Source organism: Tachypleus tridentatus, chromosome 7, assembly GCF_004210375.1.
Source record: "Tachypleus tridentatus isolate NWPU-2018 chromosome 7, ASM421037v1, whole genome shotgun sequence".
In the NCBI taxonomy this organism is placed as follows: domain Eukaryota; kingdom Metazoa; phylum Arthropoda; class Merostomata; order Xiphosura; family Limulidae; genus Tachypleus; species Tachypleus tridentatus.
This window is the reverse complement of record NC_134831.1, coordinates 65949245-65968136: the sequence shown is the minus strand read 5'-3', so window position 1 is coordinate 65968136 and position 18892 is coordinate 65949245. Positions and strand designations below refer to the sequence as shown.

Below are 18892 nucleotides of genomic sequence, written 5' to 3'. Positions count from 1 at the left end.
GTGTTATCCATCATCCAATCCACTTTGTATTGAGTACTTCTAATTCCACCTTTCTGACCAGCAAAGTCATGATTCATGGTTCTCACTCTTCTTCAAACAACAACCCCTTTACCTCTTCTTTTTTTGCCATCCCTACCCTGTCAACCTCAGTACTAATTTCTTATTCTATACATTGTCCAACACCTTGTGTTTTCCTCTCCCATCATTTCCATTTTGTTGTGTTTCTTCTAGGTCAGTCATCTTTTTTACCCTACATTATTCTGAGATTGGGATATTCATGCTGTTTTTCACACTCTTAACCATCCTCATTTTAAATTCTTAGCCACCTGTTCCATGTGCCATTTATCCCTTCAAATCTATTTCTTACTCCTTTAATCCTGTAGTTGATGGAGGTTAGACATTCTTGCCATTGACATTTCACATAAACTTTAATCTTTACCAGCACGCCTATGTTTTCCTTTATTCAAATTGTAGCTTCCTTTCCAAGACATTGATGGCTCATGAGGGCAACTTTTATGTCAGTTTCCTTCCCTTCCATTTCCCATTTATAATCCTGTTCAGATCCAGATAGACTTCTATGTCCTATTCATGTTCTACAATATTATCTTGCCTGGATTGTTTTCTTCCATGGTTCTCATTTTAGACTGTTCATTCCCTAGACCCCATTCTCTTGATGAGACCTTTCACCTTCTATCTTCATGGGTTGATCAACTTATTTGGCTGGTGTATACTTACCTATCTCCTGAATACCAACATTTTTTCTATGTGTTAACTCACCAGATTTAACATCTTACCCTTCCCAGGCAGTTCATTTGTATCATCCTTTGGAGGATATAATCTAGACTGGCATTTGGACTAAATCTAACACATTCATTACCTACTACTTACATCATGTGACAGTTTCTTCACCATATGTATTTTACATTCTATCTGTTGCCTTTCACCATTTAATGGTTCAATTATGAGTCAATAAGTTTAATTTTTTTCCTCTTTCATGTAATTATTGGCTATCAATTGCAAAATCCACACTTATACAGCCTTACCATTCAGAGAGTATATATAACTGATTAGTGTATCCCTAGTGCTCTGCCTCTAAAGGATCAGGACCTAGAAACTGGTGTATCAAGATGGACTAGTCCAGCAGATGACTGTGGCACCTCACCAGATTAAATTACTGGGGCTTGGCCTACTAACATGTGTGTGTGTGTGTGTATATATGTACCTCTTTCCAGTCATATGAACATACAATGTTGAGATGGGATGTTCCATGTAGCTGCTAGTAGGTTCCTGCATCTCATATTGCATCATAATTATGCCCATCCCAGACTGTACAAATTCATGGACTATCATAAGTAAACCAAAAGGGGAATTGCTGCCTATCCCTGCCAATTTTTGAATTGAATAAATTAGGGATAGTTTACTTTTCAAAATAAGGTTATCCTGGTCACCCATTGTACTGTCTCTTGCATATCATTCCTCTGGACTCCCCACAACATTTACTGTTTGTTTTTAAAGTGTAGTACTGGAGTCCTTACCACACATTAATTCCCAGCTGCTGGGATAGTAGACCATGGAGGCTTCTTGAACATGCTCAACCTAATTCAACAGAGAATAGAGCAGGTGACATATTGGTGGAAACATCCACATCTCAACACAGTGAAATCCTCTTGCATTCAAAGGCAATTGGGGATGTACCTATTGAGGTTACACATCATGTTACTTTGTTCATCATGAGAAGTTATTGTTGAGAGAGAGTTAAAAAACATCCCCAAGTCAGAGATTCTCGCCGGTTTCTCCACTCAAGAAGTGTATCTCCACTCGCAAAGATGGAATTACGATGCCGACCAATATCACCACGTCCACCTACCACCATCAAGGCAGCTTATCTTAATTGCAGGGTATGGCCATACATTCCAAACCCTCTCAGATGTTTCCAGTGTCAGTTGTTCAGTTACTCAAAGACATCATGTTGTGGTTCCTTGACATGTGCTAATTTCAGCGGCAAGGACCAAGATGCCTATGAGTGTGAAACAGGCCCTAATTGCATCAATTGCAATGGCTTTCACCTGTCCTACTTTCTTTCTTGCCCTAAATGGTTGGAAGGAAAAGAGGTGTGGCATTTGAAAACAATTCATAGCATTACTTATCCTGAGGCTCGAAAGTTGCTGTCCACCACTTCATCTTGGTGAATGCTGCTACACTTTATTCCACAACTACAGTGGGAGTGCAGACAGATCTCTCTGTGCCTCCAAAATAATTGTTATCAAACCAAATGAAAAAGGTCTTTTGACCTCTATGGTTAAAAAAAGTTGATGAATCAACTTTTAACACCCATCTCTGTCCCTAACATACATTTCAGCAAATCCCAAGATTCACTTCCTTTAGTTCCATGTACAGGCATTTTCTTGGATACGTCTTTTTCTCCCACCCCAAGATGCAAAACAATCATTCCTCCATGTCCTCAGTTGCTGGAGGGGTGGCACTGTTAGTTGATCAGCATGTGTCCACCCTGTCTTTGCACTCGACATACCCTTAGAGGCTGTAGCTATCCATGTTTCCTTGGGTCATACCATCACTGTTGGTTCTCTCTACCTGCCATCTGGAGAGACGTATGATCAATCAGGCCTTGATGCTCTCATTGAACAGTTGCTGTCTCCCTTTTTAATCCTGGGGGACTTAAATGGACATCATCCTCTATGATCACAACTTTTCTTTTTTCAATACTGGTTCTTCTTATTTTCATGCACCTAGTCAGTCCTTTACTGCTTTTGATCTCTAAATTTGCTCCCCTTCAATATTCTCCCATTTTTCATGGAGTGTTGACAATAATCCAGGAAGCAGTAATCATTTTTCTATAATTTTGAGAGACTGGCTGAAGTCGATTCTGCCCGACCCATTTGCCCTGGTGGAAGCTAGATTAAGCAAACTGGCTCTCTTTCACTGTTCTCAGAGAACTTAATGTTACCATCGTCTGTAAGCCATCAATAGACGACCGTGTTGCAGCAGTAACTGACTGTATTATACAAGCAGCTGGTCGGTGTATTCCTAAAACCTCAACATGTTTTCTGCAATATGAATCCTTGTCACACCCCATTGCTTTTCAGCAGGCCCATGCACATGCTCAGTGGGTAGGACATCAAAGCCAGAAGGAATCTTGGATTAAGATCACAACCAGCATATCTTCTACCACTAGTTCCAAGTCATTTGGGACGAGATTCGAAAGGTCAGTGGGCAATATAGTTATGTCCCCCTCTCAATCTTGTCTCTGATGGCCAGGAAGTAGCTGATACCTGGAGCATTGCCAGTACTCTAGATGAAAGCTTTTGCCAGGTATCTAGCAATTTTACTTCTTGCTCCACCTCCTTAGCCATCAAGACTCGAGCAGAGTTATCACCTCTTTCCTTTTGAGTTGATTGATACTATGACTATAATTGTTTCTTTGTACTGGTGGAACTCTAACTGGCTCTTTATTGGTCTGGCAGTTCATCGGTCAGACTTGATAATGCACACTGTGAAATGCTGCATCATCTATCTCCTGCTTCTCTTGCTATTCTTCTGATTGTTTTTGACCAGATCTGGCTGGAGAATGATTTTCCTGATGCCTGGCACCAGGCTATTGTCCTACCTTTCTTTAAGCCTGGGAAGGATCCCAAGATTCCTTCAAACTACTATCCAATTGCTTTGATGAGCTGTTTCTGTAAGACCTTTGAGAGGATGGATAATGCTCATCTTGTTTGGTTCCTCAAATCGAACAGCCTCCTCTCGGCTACCCAGTGTGGGTTTCGACGACAGAGCTCCACCATGGACCACCTGATTTGACTTGAAACATCAATCAAAGAAGTCTTTCTCAAACAACAACATCTTGTATCAATATTCTTTGACATTGAGAAGGCTTATGATACAACATGGAAGGATGGCTTTTTGTGAGACCTCCACAAAAATATGTGGAGTTCACAGTCAATGTACACAGTCAAAGTGCTACTGCTTTGAGTATGTGTGCAATAAGTTAACAACATGGAGTTGTCAATTTGTAAAATAAGCAAATAAAGTATTTAACACCATTATAGTTAAATTGCAATGAAGATAGCAAAATTAATTGCATGTATATTATACATTGACAAACTTATTGTCTAAAACTTGTAAATAAATGAATTAGCATAATTTGTCATAAGACAATGACAAGGCACAAATCCTGATCGTTATGATATGGTTCAAGGAACCTGATTTTGACAGTTATCAGATTCAAGTTGAAAGGTCATGAAGCTATGTATTGTAATGTCTATGTGATGAAAAGTGTTTACTTTGATAAAATATCAAAATTCTAGTAATTTCTGAAAAAAAACAAGCTTATGAATACAACTCCTGAAAGATGGAGGGCAAAGTTTTAACTTTGTGCATTTTGGAACACTTGGTCATAATTGCTGAACCACTAACCTGTTATTTTATGCTTTTTGTGTTTTTATATAACTGTTGTTCATATGTATTCAGAACAGAATTGCTGTGCATCATAAATAAATAAATTATTGCTTTTTATACTTTCTGATATGGTACATTATTCATTCTCACATGTATATGTGTTCTTGTGTAGTGCTGCTCTTCGTATGCAAAAGTTGTTTTATATGCCATAAGCCTTGAAGTCCCATATACCCAACAATCAGCTGGGTTTAACTACATTTCACATATAAATCATCATATGACAACTCCTACCAATAGGTGTGTGACACAAACTCCTGATGCCTGTTACTTTTTCTATTTTATTCTACCAAACTATCCCTTCTTGTTAGGCAGTAATCGAATGAAGATATTTTCACTTTTGCTTTTATTTGCATGTTCTATATAATAAAATGTTACAGTCAGTACTTTTATTACATTTTAATCTGTGAGCTCATAACTTACTTTCTTTAGTGAGGAATAGTTGGTTTCAAGTCAAAAGGAATAATTATGTATCTATACAAATCAATAGTTAGCAAGGTTTTCAACACCTAAAATATTTAGGAGACACATATATCAAATACTCTTTATTGCTGTTACTGATTATATTCCGTACACGCATATGTATGTGCATAATTTATATACAGTGATGCATATTTAAAAGTTTTTGCACAAGATGACAGGTTGTATGGTAAGAGTAGACATAGCACAGTTTAGTCCAAAATTTTAAGGCCAATGAACATAAAGAAAAAATATGCATTTTGCATTGTTAGACTCCACCACTTATTTGAGTAGAGCTTTGAAAGATGAAAATAAGAAAAGGGAAAATAAAAATAAAAACCTTTTTAGCATTTAATAGGGAAAATGTGAACACTATGAAATTAGCCTAAATACTAGCTGGTCAAAAGTTTAAGACCATACTAAAACGAAGCATTAATCGGTAAATGCGTAACGAAATTTAGTCATTTGTGTTGAAGCATTAGCGTTGTCAACATCTCCCACTGACATCTTCTGTGTTACATTGGGTAAAAACATGGCAAAGGCTAAAAAGTTGAAAGAGTTTGAACGTGACAGAATTGTCGAGCTGCAAAATTAAAGTCTCTCTCAACGTGCCATCGCTGGTGAGATTGGGCGTAGTAAAACTGCTGCTGCAAATTTCTTAAAAGACCCTGAGGGATACAGAACAAGAATTTCAAGTGGTCGGCCCAAGAAAATTTCGCCACCGTTGAGCAGGAGGATTTGATGGGTTGTCCAGCAAGACACCAACCAATCATTGAACAAGATTAAGGCCCTTATAGATGTAGAATGCAGCTCAAGAACAATAAGACGGCATCTGTGAGAGAAAGGCTTTAAAAACCGTAAACGCATTCAAAGGCCACACCTTCCATACCATGAAACAGCTCGGTTAAACTTTGCTGAGAAGCACCAAACATGGGACGTAGAAAAGTGGAAGAAGGTTTAGTTCTCTGATGAGAAAAAAATTAACTTGGATGGTCCAGATGGCTTCCAACATTACTGGTACCATAAGGATATCCCACCTGAGACATTTTTTACACAACACAGTGGAGGAGGTTCCATCATGATCTGGTGTGCTTTCTCTTTCCATGGAACAATGGAGCTCCAGGTTATACAGGGGCATCCAACAGCAGCTGGCTACATTGGCATGTTAGAGAGACCATCCTTATTGACTGAAGGCCCTTGCTTGTGTGGAAATAACTGGATCTTTCAGCAGGACAACACTGCAATTCACAATGCCTGCAGGACAAAGGACTTTTTCATGGCAAATAACATGATTCTTTTGGACCATCCAGCATGTTCACCCAAACTGAACCCCATTGAAAATATTTGGGAGTGGATGGGAAGGGAATTCTGTAGAAATGGACATCAATTTTAAACAGTGCATGATCTTCGTGAAGCCATCTTCACCACTTGGAATAACATTCCAGCCGGCTTTCTGCAAATGCTTATATTGACCATGCCAAAGCGAATGTTTGCAGTTGTTCACAATGACGGCCGTGCAACTCACCACTGAGACCTCTTGTTGGGCATTTCCTATCCTGTTTAGGACTTCTTTTTGATATGGTCTTAAACTTTTGACCAGCTAGTATTTAGGCTAATTTTATAGTATTCAAATTTTCCCTATTAAATGCTACAAAAGTTTTTTATTTTTATTTTTCAAAGTTCTCCTCAAATAAGTAGTTGAGTCTAACAATGCAAAATGCATATTTTGTCTCTATGTTCATTGGCCTTAAGATTTTGGCCAGCAGTGTACATTGAACAAAATAACATATATAATACATGTAACACAATATGTATAGCAATAGCACCAACAACAAAGAGTATGCAGTGAAAAAATTATTTTAACAGACATTTTAACATTGAATTGACAATTAGCAAAAAACATTGAATAGCACTATTAAATAACATCTGTTTTAATTGACACAGCTGTTCACATTATGAACTCATTGAGATGTTGATCTGCCCTGGTGTACTTTATTTGCTTTTCACAAGTTGTATTGCAGAGAAGGATTATCTGAAAAAAAGGAAAAGATGTGATTGCCAGAATTAAAATTAAGCAGCATAGACAGCTCAAAATTGAATGTATCTCTGTAACACCCTTCTTTACCATATACAAGTAATTCTGACACATTTCTCTAATTTTGAGAAGTTGGTTGAATCGTGCAACTGTTTATGTTGAGAATTAGACATTTAACATAATTTTTATTTTCAGATTTGCATTTGCCTGATGAAGAGTTTAATTGACACAACTGTTCACATTATGAACTCTTTGAGATGCTGATCTTCCCTGGTGTACTTTATTTGCTTTTGATAAGTTGCATTGCAGAGAAGGAGCATCTGAAAAAAGGAAAAAAACAAGATGTAATTGCCAGATTTAAAATTAAGCAGTATAGACAGCTCAAAATTGGGTACATCTCTGTAACACCCTTCTTTACCATATACAAGTAAATTTGACAGATTTTTCTAATTTTGAAGAGTTTGTGAATGATTTTTAAAGCTTACATTTTGTGAATATGTTCTAAATTTAGCCCCAAAATTAATTTGTTTAGATTTTCTCTCCCAGTTATTTTTAAAACATTGTATTGATTATTGGATATGTGACAGAGCTTTTGGGTGCAAAATATTTATACACTTATGTACATTCAAATCAAGACTTAATATTTCCAAGACAAGCCTATCCCTTTTACTTTATGACATTAGAAAACAAAGAATTTGGATGAAGTTATGAAACCAGAACCATCCTGAAGGAGAACTACAACAATTGTATCCCAATTATGATAAGCAAAATGTCATTCCTTATGGCAGGTGAGATTCCACAAATGTAAAGTTCAGTGTCTTTGTGCCCAAGGCAACAGTATGCAACATAATCAAGATGGATTTTGGGCTGGAAAGGTGGCTCAAATTGAATCTGTGACATATACATTCAACCATTAAATACATCATTCAGCTAGAGAGAGAAATGGTTATTCATACTATTCCATAGGAAGATATATTGGCCAAGTTATCAGATGCAACATGTATGGAGTTTTTTTAAATTAAACTGTTAACATAGGTGCTGAGAAAACATTCTTCTCAAATACTAGGTGTCTTTTGTGAAAGTTATAAGGAGGAGGGTTGTGCTTTGAACATGATAGCCTTAATGATGGAACATTTTGCAATGGAAACTATACTGCAGGTCTGCTGTCAAGATGCATTGTCATCAGAAAGAAAGCATGACTAGATGTGGTGGCATGGGCTGTAAAGGATATGATAAGGCTCCAAATCATTTTGTTATCATGTACTCAATCTGTATAAAATAGGTCTATACTAGTTTTTTAGGGCTTTTTTGAACTTCTCATTTGTATACAAATCTGTAGCACATACATATAATCACCTCTTCTACAAATTTTTACTTTGAAAAAGTAAGAATTATTTTTCTCACAAAAGATTGCATTACATGTATTTCCCTACAATCAGTAATTTAATTTTTGGTGCATTGAGCAGTATTAAATGATTGATTAAGCATAACCTTCTTATCTTTTAATGTTTGAAAATCATTTTGAAATCTGTAAACTTACCTCTGAAATATTATGAACTTTTTTTTCTTCTTGTGTTATTTTGATTTTGAATGACCTTGAAATAATGTATTAAATGAATCACTTTACCCTCAATTCTGAACTCTCCAACCTTCCACATGACTTAATGCACAAGCACAGAGGAAACTATATAAACCCTACTTTCCTATTGTAAGCTAGATGTTAATAGCTATTTCATAAACTTCATATCTTATTTCTGTTCATGAACTTGTAAGTTGTGTTAATCATGCCACTAACATTCCCATTAATGCAGAAATGTTTTTATTTTTGTCAAAATCTTTAGTCTTTGTTCACCAGTTTTCTTCTAGTGTGAACAGAGGTCTCATGGCTGTATTATGAGCTCATTGATCAACATATTAGGATTGTTAATGCTGAATCATTTGTCAGTATCCTAGTATGGTTTTCATTTCTTACATATGCTCAATTTGAGGGGACCTGCCTTTTTATTCTTATGTTGACAAACAAGTGTATATACCTTTAACAGAGAAGCATGATTTATCAGTTTGTCCTAATCCTGAGAAAGCTTTTGCAAGACATATGCCACGTTTTCCCCTGAAATGTACTATTTCAAATCATGAACAGATTTCATTTATGCTTTAGGGTACTTGTGTTATATTAGACTATTCTGATTTCAGCTAGTATTTGTTACCATATGGTTTCTATGTTCCTTTGACACTATAGCCTTTCATGTTGTACAAAGTACCTGTCTTCACAGTTGATTGTCCTGTTTACTATAATGTACTTGATTGCCTTAAGAATGAATATGAGATTTCATCTCCTTAGCATTGTACTTCTAGTAATCATTAGAAGACATTTTGCAGGCTGATATGTGGACCAATCTAAATGTTTTGTTTTTTTAAACTTACTTGTCTAGCATTGCTATCTCATCAGATTCAGCATTGTATTTGTCTTTTGCAGTGAAACTTCAAACCAGATGGAGTCTCTAAGAGGTAAGTTCAGTAACATTAAAAAAAAAGGGTTTACATAATCTCTTCTCTTGTTACATGGAAGTCTGTGTTAAGGTTGTTTTACCCAGTTAGAACTGTCACATATTTTCTTTTACCTCTATTAGACCCTTTGTGCTGGGGCTTTAGTCTCTTCTTTTGTAACATGAAACTCTATGTTTTGGCAGTTTCACCAGATTGGAATTGTCACATACATCCTGATACTGAAACACTATTCTACCCTCTGCAATGATTTTCCATGAATATATGATGCCTTCTGGAAGTAGCTAAAAAGCATTCCATTAAGGGATAGATAATGCCTCAACTTATATCTTTGCTTCCTCCATTTTCACATCTTTGCATAGCATTTTGAGCCATCAGAAGCTTTTCTACAGTGGATGTCATAGTTCCAACCATGGTGAGACAGATGATACAGCTTCATTTTCACATTCTTGTACTTCCTTACATGATGTTTCCATTGCAATGACCTTTAAGTTGTTGAACCCATTCTCAAGAACACCTCTCTGTTTTTCAATTCTTCCTGACACCTGTTAATTAGGCTGTTTCATGATTTTACCAGGCTTTTCAATTTCATATAACAGAGAATTTAGTGACATGTTTTGCTGGATCTTCTTGGTGGTTTCTCTTTGGCTTGCTGAACTTGGTTTCCTCTCCTTATTCAGACTCTCCTTTTCTTGAGACCAAGTCCCTTCTCTCTCTTGCTTGAGCCTTACCCATCACTATTTCATCCTTCCATCTTCATCTATGAGATTTGTACAGTCTGTTAGCCATTGAACTGGACTGTCTGATTGTGTAGCATTTTTCTTGTTTTATTCCTGTCACTCTTCTACTTTGTATGTAAATGTAAGTAACATGTCTACCATCATTGGTCCATCTGCCATTCCTTTTCTTTTGGCTAGCCTACTGCCCTCTCCACTTTATTCCATTCCTTCCTTCATCATCCCCCTTGTCATACACCTGTTCTTGACTGGTAGCTCAATATGGTTTTGCATGCTCTTATGCATGACTTTTTCAAGCCATTAACATCTTCCAGTTTATACAATCTTTCTCTTAAGTATTATATTCTTCTTCTTCTTACCTGTAGTTGCCATCATTTAGATACTTATACTGTTGATTCTTTTCATATTCTTTTCCCCCATTCTATTATCCTCTAGCCATATCAGTCTTTCCTTCCTAAGATCACTATCACTGTAGGGAAGATAGTGGTCACCTATCTATCATTTCTTCAATAATTCATACCCTGTTCAGACTGTTTCATGTTACTTATCTCATACTTCCCCCTTTTTGGGCCTATGACATAATTTATTCATACCCTGAGATCCCTATTCTTTCAGGGACCTCTCTTTTTCTACCTTTACTGGATGAATCTGTCAACTTCTCTGGTTGGTGTATGCATCCTGAATGTAGATGCCTGCAGACTCTTCCATATTTCTTCACATCAGATTTATCAGCTTACTGAACTTCTTGCTGCCCATTTTCTAAATGTATTGGATGAAATATTTCATTCCAGTATGTGCTCCACACCTTCACCTCTCATTATATATCCCATTTGGCTTTTTGTGTGTGTGTATGTTTGCATCTTCTTCCACTCACTATTTTTTAGTTGGTCCACTGTCTCCAGATGGGTAAACATATTTTACTTTTCAGACCCTCAGAGGGTATAATTACTTAAAATTTGCATCAAGCCAAGACAATGGAAAGAGCTCCGACCATACTCCCTTGCTCTACCAGTGTCCACTGCATGATGGAGTGTTCTCCAAGATGAGTTGAGGTATTTTCTTGTCATACAAATTTACTTAATTGTTCAATCCAGACTGTACCAATTTCATGGACTATCATGGAAAATACCATCACCAGAAAAGTGATTTACCCACTTCTTTGATTCATGCTTGCTTGTTTTTAAAATTAGGACTTCATGGTCACTCATTGTACTGTTTTTGTTCAGTTAGGGAGGTTTTATAGGGATCTGGGCTCTTCTCCAGGTTTCCCCTCTCCCCACTTACTGAGTGAAGTATGATAAACCCTTGCTACTTACTAGTTCTTAGCTGTTGGTGTATTGGACTCTGAAAAATCCTCACTGCTTGGCTTAGCAGAATGTGGTAGGAAGTGGGGCAGTATAATGTTGGTCACCCTGTAAGTAGAAGCTCATACCACTTGTGCCTTTCTCTTGCAGCTACCATCTGTTAAGTCCAGTTGAGATGAGCATTCACTGTATGAAATCATAATACATAACTGATATGCCCTCTTCCTGCAGCCGGTGACTGTTCAGTTGAGGTGAGGTAAACACTCACTATAGGAAATTACAGCACTTAACTGAAGTACCCTCCTCCTGTAGACAGAATCTTGTCAGTATAGATGAGCACTCAATATACAGATTCCTTATAAATAACCGAAGTGCTTTTTTCCTGCATGCAGTGTCTTTTTAGGTGAGTTGAGGTGAGCAGTCACTGTATTAAACCATAATACATAACTGGCTCACCCTTCCAGTGTCAAGGCAAGCATATAATATTTGTAGTCATACTTCTTAACTAAAGTTCATGCAGCTGAAGTGTTTTCAGTTGAGTTGAGGTGGGTACACACTATACAAAACAAAGTATGTAAGTAATGTGTCCTCCTCCAAATGATGTGCCCTCCTCCTGCAGTTGTAGTTTGTTCAATAGGTTTGAGGTGAGCACAAAAGGAGCAAGTGAATGTATTTTAATCATGCTATACATTCTATCTTGCCAACCACTAATGGTCATGTTCTCATTCTGTCTGTTCCCATGACACACAGAGCTCAGTTTCCTCTCCCTCTTCAATTCACATTAAGATGATACCCTGGTCAAAATGAGACATCATTTCCCATGGGTATTCTGCTATGGATCCCTTATTATTATTAGTTGTTACTCTCCATGGGTGTGCTGCTATAAATTTCTTGCCATTGGGGATCATCCTCCATAAGCTTTTTTTGGGCACTATCTGAAGGATTCTCATCTAGGTAAAGTTTGACAGCAACCTCTCCACCAGTTTCTCATGGGATTCTAACTACAGTATGTGGGAGGTGAATTACAGACTTGGAAATTTCTTTTTTTACCTGAAAATGTATTTCCGTAGATACCTCCTTACACATTCCCACCCATCCTCCCCTGTTGTGGTGCCCATTTTTCTGATTGCCTTATCAGAAAATGAAGTTATCATAAATGCGTAAGGGTAGTGACACCACTTGGAGGTTGTATTGTCCTCTTATTCAAAGAAGGTTTTTTTCTTTTGTTTTTTGTCACATCATGATGTCATCATGCACTAACACAGTTCATAGTAAAACACACTAAATTAGGTGGTAGTTACTTCAAGGATTATGGCATACAAAACTTTTAAGCAAATGCATGAAGAAGATAGCTAAACTGTGTAGAGAAGTGAGTATTTATCAGAAATATACCTTCAGGTAAAGAGAGTGGGTCTTATTTTGTTTCTCCTGGTGCTTCTACAGTAAGTCAGGTAGAAGGTAGGGAATTGTAGAACTTTGGTAAGGTGACAAATATAATGCATTGTATCAAAGATATTTAGTGTCAACAGATATGTGGTTGTTGACAAAGTAAGAATGACTCAAAAAGAAAAAGTATGTCAGAGGTAAGCACCTGTTTGAAATTAAGTTGAATTCTGAAAAGGTAAAAATGTAGTCAGCTATCAGAAAAATCCATATAAATTGTGGTAAGCACCCATGGTACAGTGTGAATTTGGCTGAATTGTAAAATATTAAAGAAGTTAGAAATTTATAACTTTTTGTGACAATCATCAAATTTTTATTGCTTATGTTATCTGATTGAAAATGCAAAGTGCAAGCCTTAGCAGTATTTTTAAGTACATGGAAGCATTATTGTATTTTTTATTTTGTTGCTAAATTGGGTACTAATTATTTAATTACTCTAAAAACAATAAACATTTTGTTATGCTTTTGAACATTATAAAAATAAGTTATGACTGCAGTAGTCTCCACAAGTAAAATAAGTAGAATATCTGTTTAACTTGTAATTTATTATTTCCTTTAGCAAATTTATATTTCTAGGCACTAAAGATATATTTTTAAGTTTATTTCATAAACATTAATTATTCATGTTGGCTGTGATTTAAAGAGAATAAAAAAGCTTAAATATAAATTGGAATAATTTGTCTCTGTAAAGTATGTTCCTTCTGTAAGCAGTTGGAGCATATTCATTTTTGATAAAAGGTTTCTTAATTAACATGTAATTTCTTTAATAAGTTTAAACTGTTGGTTTTAAACTAAATGTAAAAATAGTGTAGGATTATGTACCTTTTTTTTATAACAGTATGAAAAAAATGAAGAGGTTGTATTATGGATGAATACTGTCGGGCCATATCACAACAGACAAGAAACTTATACGTATTTCTCATTACCATTTTGTCCTGGTCCCAAAAAGAGTATAAGTCATTATCATGAAACACTGGGAGAAGCCCTTTTAGGTGTGGAACTTGAATTTAGTGGACTTGGTATTGAATTCAAAGGTATGTACAATAGCTCATTCCTAATTTTTTAAAATTTGTTTCTAATTAAGTTAACCTGAAGATTAGTTAAAACATTGTTCTCTACATTATTTTAATTAAAGTTTCATGTCCATACCGTCCATCTTTAGAATACATTTTTACTTCAAGTGGAGTTTTTATCATCATGAAAGTAAGATAATTTCTGTTTTTGATAAAAAATGACCCATCAACCACTCATGGAAAAAATCTGCCTCATTATCCTAAGACCCATCTACTACTCATAGAAAAATCTGCTTCGTTATCCTGGCTTTGCTATGGGGTTTCCATATTACAGGAAGACAGGATTCCACAACATTTTCATTGCTAGTGGATTTTCACTTCTGTACATGTACAATGGCTTTAATGTCTTGTAGCCATTAGCATTGCTTTCTAAAGGGAGATTTAGCCAATTCTTTGAGGCCTTGAAGGTGGGTGCAGTCTTCTTGTTGACAGTAATGTATGTCCGTGCTATTGACATGCTTTTCCAGTACAGCCCAGTTTTATCAACATGAAACAACTGTATAGGTATCCAACATCTTAAATGTTTATTTTAAGTTTATCTGAAAACATTTTTGTAGCACCTGTGTTGCACTGACTAAATTTCCCTGAATGTTTATGTTTCTGAAACTATATCATGCCTGAAAATCTGTAAAACCATCAATGGGTAACCTTAAATTATTTGTCTCTAGATGTTTATTCTCCCAACTCCTTTTTCAAGTCAATATGTGACTTTTTATCTTACTTCATGTAATTTTATTCTCTGAATGCTTTACAGCATGCTTAACTTTACTTTATATTTTATCTGCATTCTTCACTATTGTATATACGCTTTCTGCTGAAAGTTTCAAATCACTCAGGATCATCTTCACATTCACCATTTCTGTTGTGCTGTATTACTTCCATTTTAACATCAAACTTAATATTTCTGCACTTTTTCTTATGCTCATAACCTGCACTGTTAGTAGCACTATGTTTACTACTCATTATTGAAGGGTTACAATGATTCTTTTTGATAAACACACCAATTAGAATGAGCACTCATACCAACTACACTACACAAGAGAACATGTGGGAACTAAGCAACCTCACTCCTTCCCTTCCTTTATGTGACATAGCTCATTAGGTGGGTGGTGACATTAAAGTTTTCATTAAATCTGTTTTTTATTTATGCTATACCAATTAATGTAACATAACATATTAGCTAATAATATATATTTTAATAGCTTTTCAGTTTTAAGCACTTAATTCTGTAAGTCAACACTTTAAAAAATCCTAAATTTCCTTTAGTGTTACACACTTGACACATTTTCTGCAGGAATCCTTTCTTCTATATTTTATCCACCATCCCTCCAATATACATGAAAGTAAACCTAAATAACTCACTATAAAATCATCATTGCTCAGACAAACCATAATTTTTATAATCTTCAATTTTGTTTGTTTACAGAGCTATCCAATAGAAAGTCAGACCCCTCCTGCAACACATTTTTGTGACATCTTCTCTTTCAGGATGTGTTAATACTTCTTAAACTTAGTTATATATTACCTATAACCAATAGAAAGTCAAGGTCTTCATCTATCAAATGCTATACTGTATAACTTTGTATTCTGAACAGAGAAGCATCAATTTCATTTATGAGACATGATTTATTTCCATTGGAAGGTTATTGACTAGCTTGGATGTGTTTGTTAACAGCTCTTGTTATATAGTTAAAAAATCTGAAATTGTTTGAGAGCTAAGGGGAAATTGTCTACGTTTTGTATGTTATTAGTCTATTTTCTTTAGTACATTACTTAATTAAATAAAATTATTCAGTGCATCACTACTATTAGTATAAAAAGTAGGGTTAAGTGTTATAAACAATTAAAAATTACAATTTTTTGTATGTGAAAGGCTTATAATGTTAACTGAAAGTCTGCCAAATTTTGTGAAGATATATATGCTGTATTTAAAGTTAGAAGTATTATACTTATAAAGAATTTAAATAAATACAAAAAGGTCACATGGTTAGTCAAGTAGATCAAGCTCATATTGAGAGAATTAAGCTGAACCAAGTCCAAAACTATGAACAAAGTATATGCAGGGAATTACTAAATAAAGAAACAAACATAAATTCAAAATTAAAGAAGCCTTACTTAATCAACAACTCAAGCCCAAAATAAACCAATACAAAGGAACACCTTTATACCTATATTAATAAATATAATCCAACATCTAAGCATGCCCTCTACATTTCTACACTCAATTACACAACCCCCTTCAAATATGTGGTCAGCTATTGGTCAGTTACATCTTTCTTTCTTTTTGAACCTGATGATGACCGAAGAAGGTCGAAACGTTGTTCGCTCCTCTACATAAAACATTTTCTCAACCCAAACCAGCCATTCTTACATGTATATTTTTCTCTACAAGTGGGTTTTCGCATCATCATTGAATTTTGTGTTGTGTTTTTTAAAAGGTAATTGAAGTAAGTGTGAAACAACGTATATTGAGATAACATAACAAGAGCATCTTGTGTGCCTATATATAGACACACACACAAAAGCATAATTCGTAGATGCATGAATTGGTAATTAAGGTTAATTTTAATCTAAGATAAAATACACTTCTAAGATAAGGAAGGATGCAGCTATAGTATGTAGGAATTATGTCTGATGTAATTAATGAATTAGAAATTAATATATATATATAGTCTGGTGTATTTTTGTAAGTTTTTAAAAATTGTATAAAAGTGTTTTTCATATAGTTTGAGGTCATCATTGAACTGGATTACCAGCTGTAGTTAGTTTGGGGACTTGTTAATCTTTACTGAAAGTCAGTGTTGAAACACTCTTGGGTTGTAATAATTGTGCACATGCTTGCACAATATGTGTAAAATTCTAGAACTTCTGGTTGAATTTCCACTTTTTGATCACTTTTATTACATATATTGTTTCATAAATCAGATTCTAATGCTTTTTATCTGAAATACATAGGAATAAAGATTTATTTGTAACTTGGAAAATGAAATACATAAAATGGTACCTGTGGAATCTCATTCCGATGAATTTTTGCTGATAAGTAACTTCTAAAGTTTTCTTGGTATCCCATGTCTGAAATTAAAGTACCACACTTATGATGGGTGTCCTAAGGTAGTATGTTTGAATTTTTGAAATGCATTCATACAATATTTAACATGTGAATGGTGTATTTTGACATACTAATTAGAATTAGAATGTATGCAACTGTAAGGTCAATAGCAGAGGGGTAACATGAGTAATGAATGTGGAAGGGACAAGACACCAAAAACTAAGAATGATAAACGTGTGAAATCCCCCCCACCTAAAAAAGATTCCTATCCTTAAACACTCACCTTGTTGTTCTTAGTGATACTTTTTGAAAGTGGCTTTAGAAGTGGTCAACACTGGACAATTTGTGTGAACAGATAAAACTGTTGTTAACATCAGTTGTAATAATGTTAATTGGCCAAATGAGTTTGAAAACTTTTAATACATGCACATACACAGATGAAGATACATACAAGTAAGTGCACATAAGACAGGTAAGATGTTGTTAAAAATAAAATGTAATTATCCATTTTCTACTACGTATTTCTTATTTATGTTCTCATTATTTAAGTGCATTATGTTCAAATAAATTCATGTATTCATAAACTTATTGGTGTAAACATTTCAGTTAAATATTTGGTTATAATGAAGTCCTTTTTTCATTTAATAATGGATTTAAACTTTTATGTTTTTATATAAATAGAAATATTTATTAAACTATAAAATATTAAAGCAACATTTGCATAAGGTTATGAAGTGTCAGTTCCTGTTTTTTCCCTTTTTTCTTTATTTTTGTAACAAGCATAAAACAGTGGAATGTTGTGTGGCAAATTTATTTTACACTTTTTCAATATTCTGTAGCTAGCATGCCAAAAACCCAGTACTGTGAAATAGAACTAACAGAAGAGAAGTTCCAGGCCTTTGTCTATGCTGTAAAAAATAATTACTGGTATCAGCTGTATATTGATGACTTACCTATTTGGGGTATGTAATTTTAGTAAAACATTTTAAATATATTTTAGGGCAAATGTGAATGTCTTTCATATTTTTTATTACAGTGTGTACTCACCTTTTTATCAGGAAGTTTGTGATTCTTTCAGATTGAGGTGTTAAAAGCTTTTTTTCTACTTTTTTTCATGCATCTGAAATTAACTTCACGATGTTTGTAGTCTTATTGGGATATTATTTTTAATATTTACAAGTACGTATTGCCTGAAGTGTAATCATACTTTTCCATCCTAGTTTATGCAGGTATATGGTTTTTAATGATGTATTTGCACAGGCAGAGAGAATAATTTAAATTAGTTAAGTAAAATAAATTACTCTTATTGATTTTGAGAAGAAAAAACTTCTTTAAATCTGAAGACAACTCTATATAATTTTGTCCAAGCATATTCATATATTCAGTAACTAGTAATGATACTGTCTTTGTAGTGCATCACATGAGCTAATGATATAGGGAAGGGAAGATCAAAGGAGCTATTTGTTAAGTAGAAGACACTCAGTGAAAAGGACCATAGTAACTAAATTCTGTCAGGGATACTGTTGAAACTTAACTATGGAGATGACCTTGTAAGTTTGTTATTATGTAAGGAAGAACAGAGTGGCTAGTTGAATTTACGGGATCCATTCGATGGGAAAAGAGAGATTTTTGGAATGAATGATTTACATTTAAATAAAGCAAGAGTTGACTTGTTTGCAGGAGCTATTAATTTGACTGTAATGGTAACTTTAAACTAGAACTACGTGGAAAGGGCCAGAATAGTGAACTAAAAATAAGATGTAGAGAGAGGTATAGTGTAGGAACAAGGTGCAAAAGTGTCTTTTCTGTTACAC

The 18892-nt window shown here is 34.9% G+C and overlaps 1 protein-coding gene across 1 annotated transcript in view; it reads left to right on the top strand.

Annotated features, from left to right (window-relative positions):
* Positions 1 to 18892, top strand: part of LOC143255854 (transmembrane 9 superfamily member 3-like) — a 60023-nt gene that overhangs the window by 10346 nt on the left and 30785 nt on the right. The window contains exons 2-3 of the mRNA XM_076512181.1: positions 13795 to 13990; positions 17918 to 18040. Coding sequence (XP_076368296.1) covers positions 13795 to 13990; positions 17918 to 18040 — 319 coding nt within the window. The remainder of the gene's footprint in view (positions 1 to 13794; positions 13991 to 17917; positions 18041 to 18892) is intronic.